Source organism: Myiozetetes cayanensis, unplaced genomic scaffold, assembly GCF_022539395.1.
Source record: "Myiozetetes cayanensis isolate MyiCay16 unplaced genomic scaffold, myiCay2020 scf1, whole genome shotgun sequence".
Classification (NCBI taxonomy): domain Eukaryota; kingdom Metazoa; phylum Chordata; class Aves; order Passeriformes; family Tyrannidae; genus Myiozetetes; species Myiozetetes cayanensis.
In genome coordinates, this window is record NW_026086604.1 from 150,608,507 (window position 1) to 150,617,811 (window position 9,305).

General features: G+C 67.7%; 2 protein-coding genes across 3 annotated transcripts; one reads left to right on the plus strand and one right to left on the minus strand.

The window, feature by feature from the left end:
• Positions 1-962: 962 nt before the first annotated feature.
• LOC126651685 (basic proline-rich protein-like) lies at positions 963-1,811 on the minus strand. The gene has a single exon (XM_050337853.1). It carries the CDS (start codon positions 1,809-1,811, stop codon positions 963-965), a length of 849 nt encoding a protein of 282 aa, XP_050193810.1.
• Positions 1,812-2,052: 241 nt separating this feature from the next.
• Positions 2,053-8,955, plus strand: CSPG5 (chondroitin sulfate proteoglycan 5). 2 transcript variants are annotated; one of them, XM_050308120.1, is made up of 5 exons: positions 2,053-2,766; positions 3,141-4,395; positions 5,302-5,490; positions 6,759-6,831; positions 7,252-8,008. In XM_050308120.1, the coding sequence occupies exons 1-5, from the start codon at positions 2,733-2,735 to the stop codon at positions 7,300-7,302; spliced, it is 1,602 nt and encodes a 533-aa protein (XP_050164077.1). In that variant the 5' UTR covers positions 2,053-2,732; the 3' UTR covers positions 7,303-8,008. The 2 variants fall into 2 exon arrangements, with proteins under 2 accessions (XP_050164077.1, XP_050164067.1); XM_050308110.1 differs by lacking the exon at positions 7,252-8,008 and adding an exon at positions 8,438-8,955 and having other exon boundaries at positions 2,076-2,766.
• The last annotated feature ends 350 nt before the right edge of the window (positions 8,956-9,305 follow it).

Sequence of the window (9,305 nt, forward strand, 5' to 3'; positions counted from 1 at the left end):
CACGGGTTATGGGCTGCCTGATCCAGGATGCAGGGTGTCCGATGTGGGATGCCCAGTGTAGGATGTGGAATGTGGAATGCCTGATCTGGGATGCAGGATGGGGGAGCAGCCGTGACCGGCACGTTCCTGTGCTGCAGGTTGAGGTGTCCAAGGACACACGGTGACCTTGGGAAGCCTCAGCCAGCCGGGAGCTCGGCCGTGGGGAACAAGGTGTCTGTGGGAGATGGGGTGTCCATGGGGTGTCCATGGGGGATGGGGTGTCCATGGGGGATGAGGTGTCCATGGAGCCCACAGTGCTGGGACAGGCACGGAGCTGTCACTGTCCGGCACAGGCACCCCAGCTGAGCCACTGGTGGGAGCAGCCCCCTGCCCACACCCCTGCCTGTACCCCTGCCCTCACCCCAGCCCATCATGGACGGGTGACAGGTGACAGAGGCCCTGGTGGCACCTGGTGGCACCCGGATCGCCATGGCACTGGGAAGTGGCGCCGTGGCCATGGGGACCCCACATGGGGGTCAAGGGGGGTCTGACCCGACACCGGTGTCTCTGCCAGGGGGGTGTGAGTGGTCACAGTCCCCACTCTGTGCCAGAGCCCCACGGGGCCCCCGGGCAGTGGCTTTGCCCCTAGGGTGGTGCAGGAGTCGGGGCTCGGGGGTGCAGGAGGGTCTCCCCCACACCAATTGAGGATGCTGGGAGGGGACCCCGGAGCTGGTGCAGAGGGGTGTCCCTGCCCCGTGCAGGAGCCGTTTGGGGTGGCAGAGAGGGGTGCCGGTGCTGGGGGTTCCGGGAAGTGTCCCCTGCCGCTGCAGGGTGCCGGGGTGGGTGCCCTGGTGCCCCCAGAGATGTGGGTGCCAAGATGTGCCCCCCGGTGCCTCCCCCCAGGGATGCCGATGCTGGGGGTGCAGGGGGGCCCCGGGGCAGGGCTGCCGCCCCATACAGCAGCACTTTGGGGGCGGGTGGGCTCACAGGAGATGCCAGATGCTGGGGGGTGTCGGCGCGTTCCCCGGTATCCCCCGACGGGGAATGCCGCTGATGGGGGGGAGCTGGGATGAGCCCCCCGGTTCTTCCCCCGGGATACCGGTGTGGGAGAGAGGCAGAATGTGCCTCCCGGCGTCCCCTCCTGGGATGCCGATGCTGGGGGGTGCCAGGATGGGTCCCCCCGATGCTGGGGCTACAGGGATGTGCCCCCCGGCGCTGCCCCAGGGGATGCCGATGCTGGGGGGGCCAGGATTGGTGCCCCCCGGGGATGCTGCTGCCAGGATGGGTCCCGCGGTGTCCCCCCCGAGGATGCCGATGCTGGGGGGTGCCGGGGCGCGGCCCCCGGCGCTGCCCGCGGGGTGCCGGGGGGGTGCGGTGCCCGTGCCCGTTCCCGGTGCCGCCGCCGCGTCCCCGGTCCCGCCCCCGCCGCCCGGCCCGGCCCCCCGGCTCGGCTCGGCGCGGCTCCGCTCGGCTCGGCGCGGCTCGCTCGGAGCGGGGCGGGCGGAGCCGCTGCCGGTGCCGGCCCCTGGCCCAGCCGGGGTCCCTCCATGCCGCCATGGCCCCCGCGCCCCCCGCGCCCTGGCCCTGCTGCTTGTGATCGGCGCCCTCGGTGCGTACCGGGACCGCGGGGAACGGGCGCGGGGGACGCGGGATGGGGACAGGGGGCGGATCCCGGTGCGAGGGGATCCCCCGGGTGGAGAGCGGGGGGGACGCTGCGGGCCGGGCGGGGGCTGCGGGGTTGGGGGGGATCCCCAGCCCGGGGCTGGATCCCATTGCCAGGGGCTGCATCCCCCGGGGGGAGGTGGATCCCCTGCGGGGGGGTTGGATCCCATTGCGGGGGGTGATGGTGCTGATCCTGTTGCTGGGGCTGGATCCCCTTTATGCGTGGTGGAATCTGCAGGAGACGGGGAAGGGCTGGATCCCCTTGCAGGGCGGGCGGGATCCGCTCGCCGGGGGCCGGATCTCTTGCGGTGGGGTCTGGATCCTTTGCGTGGGGCTGGATCCTTTGCGTGGGGCTGGATCCTTTGCGTGGGGCTGGATCCCTGGCGTGGGGCTGGATCCCTTTGCCGGGGGCCGGATCCCTTGCGGCAGGGGCTGGATCCCCGTGTGTAGGGGGGGCATCTGCAGGAGGCAGGGAAGGGCTGGAGCCCCTGGCAGGAGGGACAGGATTCCCTTGCAGGGGCTGGATCCTCCTGGGATTATGGGGCACACTTGCAGGAACCAGGGAGGGTTGGATCCCCTTGAAAGGGGCTGGATTCCATCGCAGGAGGGGCTGGATACCCTTGGAAGGGGGCTGGATACCCTTGCAGGGAGCTGGGTCCTGTTGCAGGGGCTGGATCTGTTGTGCATATGGAGTGCACTTGAAAGAACCGGAGAAGGGCTGGATCCCCTTGGGAGGGGGCTGGATCCCCTTGGGAGGGGGCTGGATCCTGTTGCAGGGGCTGGGTCCCGTTATGGGAAGGGCTGGATCCTGTAGTGTATGTGAGATGCATGTGCAGGAACCAGAGGGGCTGATCCCTTTGGAAGGGGCTGGATTCCATTGCAGAGGGGGCTGGATCCCGTTGTGTGTAGTGGATGTATATGCGGGAATCAGAGAAGAGCTGGACCCCCTTGGAAGGGGCTGGATTCCCTTGCAGGGGGCTGGATTCCCTTGCAGGGGGCTGGATCTGCTGGGTGAAGGGGGGCTGGATCCCATTACAGGGGGCTGAATCCGCTTGTGTGTGAGGGGTGCACTTGCAGGAACCAGAGGAGGGATGGATCCCCTTGCAGGAAGAGCTGGATCTCCTCGTAAGGGGCTGGATCCCCTTGCAGGGCAGCCAAGGGGGCTGGGCCAGGGGCATCTTGGTTTGGGAGGGGCCGTGTTGGGAGGGTTGTCTCTACTGCCATGGGGGGGTCTCTACTGTGGTGGGGGGTCACAGAGTTGTGGGGGTGACTGGGTGCAGAGGCACCATCAGAGTTGGGAGTTTCTGCAGGGTTCACCCCTTTGGTCCCCAGGAGAGGCTCAAGGATTTGGGGTGCAGCCCCCCCAGATAGCTCGTTGGGGTGCTGGTGTGTGCAAGGTCAAGCAGGTGGGGGCCTGTCGAGACCCCCCCAGGTTACCACGTCCTCCCAGGGGTGTGGGGGCACCTCTGACACACCTTTCTCTCCTTGTCCCCCTCCAGCATCCGAGCAGCCCCCCCAAAACACCAGCAATTCCGAGGGGAGAGCCTGGGAGGGCTCACTGGAGAGCAGCCCCCCGAAATGGGACCTGGCAAGTGGAGACCCCCCGGGGGGACCCAGCAACAGCACCAGCCCCGGGGGGGCCGCAGCAGGACCCCAGTTAGAACCCCCCGGGAGGGACAAGGCCACCACGGACCCGTCGGCGACGCCGGAGGGGTGCCCGGGGTGCTCCGGGGAGGGCGATGCCAGCGCTGTGCCCCCCGGGGCCGGCGTGGCCGTGACCTGGCCCGGGGCCGGGGGGACGGTGTCCGTGGCCCTGGGCAGCCCCGAGGAGCCGGGGAGCGGCGAGCGGCCCACGGTGGCCTCCCTGCCCAGCCCGGGGGGCATCGGGGGTCTCCCGGCTGCCCCGCCCAGCCCCCCCGACCCTCAGCTCTCCACCGGCTCTGCCGAATCTGAGCTGCTGCCGGCGGCCGGGGGCTCGGCCGCACCACAGAGCCCCGTGCTGGGCCAGCCCAGCCCCGTGCCCGCTGCCGGGGGGGACTCGGGGGGTCCCCCGGAGCTCTGGGCGGCCCCGTCCAGCCCGGCCCCGGCGCAGGGGGCTCGCGGCTGGACCGATCTGACGTGGCTGCAGGAGCCCATCACGGCGGCCACGGGCCCGGCCAAGCCGCCGCCCGGCCGGGCGGGCTCCGACATCATCGACGTCGACTACTACGACCTGTTCGAGGGGGGAGAGGGACTGGGGGGCTTCCCCGGGGCTGGCCGGGAGGCGGCCGGGCCGGGTCGGCGGCGGGAGCCCGAGGGGGCGGCCACGCCCTGGGCCCTCCACGAGCTCTACGACGACTTCACGCCCTTCGACGACGCCGATTTCTACCCCACCACCTCCTTCTATGCCGACGGGGACGACGAGGACGGGCTGGAGGACGAAGAGGAAGAGGAGGAGGAGGAAGACAGGGAGCTGGAGGATGAGAACGGCTACCGGCCGCCCGCCTCGGCCGTGCCCGGAGCCGCGCCGGCCCCGCGGGACCCCCGGCCCACCGGGCGCCGGGACGCGGCCCCGCTGCCGTCGGGCGTGGCCGGGGGCAGCCCCACGGCCTGGCCACGGCCCGGGGAGCGGGGCCAGCCTGACAACGGCTCCGAGTGCCGGAGCGGGTACGTGCGGCACAACAGCTCCTGCCGCTCCCTCTGCGACCTCGTGCCCAGCTACTGCCACAACGGCGGCCAGTGCTACCTGGTGGAGAGCCACGGGGCCTTCTGCCGGTAAGAACGGGGACCCCGGGGCCCTGGGGGGGCATGTGGGGACTCGCCATCCCTGGGCACCCCATCCCTAGGCTCTCCATCCCTTGTATCCCATCCCGGGGCTCTCCATTCCTGGGCATCTCCTCCCTGGCTTTCCATCCACTCTACCCCATTCTCAGTCTTCCCATCCCCATGTAACCCGTCCCTGGGTTCTCCATCTCTGTGCATCTCATTTCCAGTCTTTCCATCCTTGTGTACCCCATCCCCGTTATCTCCACTCTCCATGCACCCCATCCCTGAGCTCTCCATCCCCCTGTACCCCATTCCCAGGCTCTCCACCCCTGCCCCTCACCCAGGTCCCTCCGGCCCCGCATCCCGATCCCGCCGGGATGCGGAGGGGTTTCCCTGCCCCCCGAGCGGCGGCTGGGCAGGAATTAGGTCAGGGCTGTGCAGCCGCGGCTCCGGGGCGGCCGCGCTAATCGGCCCCGGCAGATGCGCCGGGGAGGCCGGTGCCGGCTGTGCCGCACGGATCGGGACGTGCCCCGCGCCTGGCACCGAGCCCGGCCCCCCGGGGGTCCCCCCAGCCCTGCTGCCACTGCTCCCGGCCCTGGGAGCCCCCGGCGAGGGGGACCAGCATCAGCGGGGGACCCCGACCGCGCTGGCCCCCAGTGTCCCCATCTCACTCCGCCCCGGTGTTGTGGTGTCAAACCTCCATCCCTGGGGACATTTAGCCCCCAAACCTCTATCCCTGGGGACATTTAGCCCCCCAAGCCCTCAGCTCCAAGGTCCCCCTCGGGGACCCATTAATCTCCTCCCCCTCAGACAGCCGTAATCCCCCCGATTACAGACACCACTGCCCCGAGCACGCTCTGTGGCATGGGGGGGACACGTTTTGGGGAGGAGGTCCCTGACGGCGTGCCCTGGCAGGTGCAACACGCAGGACTACACGTGGCACAAGGGCACGCGCTGCGAGTCCATCGTCACCGACTTCCAGGTGATGTGCGTGGCCGTGGGCTCGGCCGCGCTCGTGGTGCTGCTGCTCTTCATGCTCACCGTGTTCTTCGCCAAGAAGCTCTACCTGCTCAAGACGGAGAACAGCAAACTGCGCAAGACCAAGTGAGTGGCGCGGGGACAGCGCTGCCACCCCCTCACTGCCCCCGAGGTGTCCCCAAACAGCCGCGGCGGGGGGTGGGCTCAGCTCCTGGCATTGCACCGCGGCTGGGTGCGATCCCGTCCCTGCGGGGACAGTGCTGGCACCCCTCAAAATGTCCCCAGACTGTCCCCAAACAGCCGCGGCGGGGGGTGGGCTCAGCTCCCGGCGGTAGCACCAGGGTTGGGTGTGATGCTCTGTCCCTGTGGGGACAGTGCTGGCACCCCCCAAACTGTCCCCAAACACCCTGACAGCCGCAGCGGGGGGTGGTCAGCTCCCGGCGGGATGTGGTCCCATCCTTTGGTGTCACCGGGCCCCCCAGTGCCGGTGGGGACACGGTGACGTGTGGGTGGGAAAGCTCCCGGGGGCGGGAGCGCGACGGGGCCATGGATGTGGCTCCTGCTCCACGGTTAATCCTTTAAAGCTGCTCCTGACTGGCACCAGTTAATCTGCTGCGCTGGGAGCTGGGGACACCGGCTGGGCTCGCCGGGAGATGGCCCGGCTGGGGACACGGCTGGGGGGACAGGGAATGGTTGGGGTCACACCCCCGCCACGGCCACTGCTGCCCCGCTCCTGGAACAAGGAGGAGGGAGCCCTCCCAGCCCGGTCCCTAATGAGCTGTTAATTGGTGTTTGGAAGTGCCAAGTGTAATTAGCAGGGAAGCTCCGTGCCAGCCCCTGGATCTCCCTCTCCGGCCCTGGGAGCGGTGGCTCCCGCTGCCCCGGGCTGCCCTTCCTGCTCCCTGCCCAGAGCGGGGGGTCACCCCAAACCCCCGGAGATGGGGGCTCTGAGCCCCCCAAAATGTCACACAGGGCTCATTTAGACCAATGTCTCCATCCCTGGGAGATGGAGATCCATCCAGGGTCTCCATGGATACCCCCCAGAACTGGGGACTTTTAGCCCCAAACCTCCACAGCTGGGGACATTTAACGCCCAAACCTTAGATCTGGATGCATTGACCTCCACAAACCCCCTTGTTTTGGGGCATTTAGCCCCCAGATCTCCATCTGTGGGGACATTTAGCCCGTAAATTCATACAGATGGAGGCATTTAGTCCCCTAACGCCCCCAGCTCTGGGGGTATTTAGTTCCAAACCTCCAGCCCTGGGGACATTTACCCTCGAGACCTCCAGCACTGGGACCAGTTACCCTCCCAACACCAGGGTCACCCTGAAATGTGGCCAGGGGTGCTGGGGGGTCCCCACTCTCACCCCGTGCCCTCCTGTCCCCCGCAGATACCGCACCCCGTCCGAGCTGCACAACGACAACTTCTCCCTGTCCACCATCGCCGAGGGCTCCCACCCAAACGTAAGGAGCTGCGTGGCACCGGCCCCCGTCCCGCTTCCTGCCCCACCCTCGTCCCTCTGCCCGGTAACCTCTCGTCCGTCCCCCCTCCCTGATCCCAGCGCTGCCCCCCTGTCCCCATCCTGCCCAGACCACTGCTCTGTCCCCTCGCTGTCGGGTCCCCAGTGACCACCCCGCGGAGTTCCCGATGGCTTTGGCCCCGTGTGAGCGCGGCAGGGCCGGAGTTTCCAGGGCGGACAAGCCGGCTCCGGCAGCAGACACTCCCCGGCCGCGGCATCGCCGGCAGGAGCAGCGGATGGCTCCGGCGGCGGCGGGCGATGCTGGAGGGTGACACGCTCCGGGATGTTGCTGCTGTGGTCGGGATGCAGCCGCCGGCAGCCCCCGGGATGCCCTCCCAACCTCCTGTCTTTCGACTCGGAACAGAGAGAAGCGAAGGGCTTTGCGGAGCCGGAGGAGGAGCGTAGGTCCCTCTAAGCCATCCCCCACCCACGGTGTTCCCGTCTTCCAGCGCCTTTAGCAGCCGTAGCTGCCTTGGCAGGAGGCTCCCGGGGCCGGCTCCCACGGCCGAGAAGATGAACCTTGGGGTGGATCCGGTGCCGCTCACCGGGGTCTGACTCGTCCCTCCGGGATGGGGAGGGTTCGGCACGTGGTGCAGCGCACTGAGGATGCAGAGGGGTCAGAAAGGGCAACATCCCTGGGAAAGGGTTTTTTGGACCCCACGGTGATGCCCGTCCCGCGGGGAGTTGATGGCACCAGCCCCAGACCGACCGGCCGTCGCTGCCCAGGATGGAGGTTCCTGTCCTCGTGTGACACCACCCCGGTGTCCCTGTCCATCCATCGCTCTCCATGTGGCACCAGGAACACCATAACCACCACGGCCCACCCTGCCCAGGCAGCCCCCCATGCCAGGGCTCATCCTGCCCCACCAGTGCCAACAGTGCCACCGGGACCCTCCGGGCACAGCCGTCACCCAGCACAGCTGGAGCTCAGCCCCGGTGCCGGAGGGGCCGCTCCCCCGTGGATGTGGGACAAACTCGGGGCACGGCCCAGTCCCAGGGAGGGGAAGATGCTCCTGTGGGGGGAGCTTGGGAAGAGCGTCCCCAGCTTTGCGAGTGGCACGGCGGGACCAGCTGTACACTGAGGATCCACAATAAATCCAGCCCCTCTGGCCTCCTGCCGAGCCGGGAGTCGCTAATTGTCCATGAGATGAGCCGAGCTGGGAACGGGACTGGGCGGGGATGGTGGGTAGGGTGGCTGGGTGGGATGGTTCTCGTGGCTGGCACAAGCTCCCATTGCTGGCACGAGCTCCTGTGGCTGGCACAGCCTTTGGGGGCTGTTGGCGAGCAGCTCTGGGAGCTGGAGCACCCCAGGGTGGGGGAGCCGTGGCGGGGGATGGCCACATGTCACCGCAGGAGGGTCGGACCCTCTCGCCCGCCGGGTCCCCTGTGCTGAGGTGTCCTCTGGGTGGGGGGACATTTGTCCCCTCCGGTGTCTCTCTGCAAGGGCAGCACCCACATTGGGGTCAGTGGGACATCACTGCCTTCACCCAGTCCCTGCTGTGGGTCACCCCCACGTCCCTGTCACCCCCTGACCCCCCTCTCTCCCACAGGATGATCCCAGCGCTCCCCACAAGCTGCAGGACTCGCTGAAATCCTGCCTGAAGGACGAGGAGCCCTTTAACATCCACAACTCAACGTCGCCCAAGCACGACGGCGGCAAAGGGGAGCAGGACGGGGGGGAGCTCAACTGCCTCCAGAACAACCTGACCTGAGGGCGAGCAGGAGGAGGAGGAGGAGGGAGGGGAGGGGAGCCAGGCTCCCCCCCTGGGCCCCAGCTGTGTCCTCCCGCTGTCTCTTTTCCCGTGGCATGCTTTGGTGTGTTTTGTACAGAGGAAAACAAAAATCCCGGTACTAATTCGGCCGTGTCGTGGGGGTGTTTGGTCTGTGCTCCGTGTTTCTCGCTTGGGTTCGTTCCGCGCTGTGATTTCTAAACCTTTGCCGTCCCCGCAACTGACTTTTTTTGTACTTTTGCCCCACTTTTTTTGAAATACAGGTAAAAACAACAAAAAAAAGGGAAAAAAAAAAAAAAGGAAGATCTTGAAATAAATAAACCATTTTTTTTTTTAAAGTTAAGCCTCTTGCCGGTGCCTGCGATCTCCCGCCATGGACACGGTGGGATTCAGTCCCTGTTTCCACAGGGTCCCACCTGGCTGTCACCCAGGGGTGGTGGGTGCCCGGTCCCCCCTCCTCACCCTCTCCAGGCACCTTCCCAGCTCTGCCAGGCCAGGGGTGCAACACGTCCTGCTGCCATCCCAGACATGCTCCAGAGAAGATGGGACGCCCTGGGATGTCTGGTGAAGGTGTCTGGGATGCTCCAGGGTCTGCTCCTTGCCTGTCCCCACCATAGGTCCCCCCAGCCACGTGGTGTCACAGGGTGACAGCTCCCGGCCACTCCTGCCCCATCAGCTGCCCAGGATG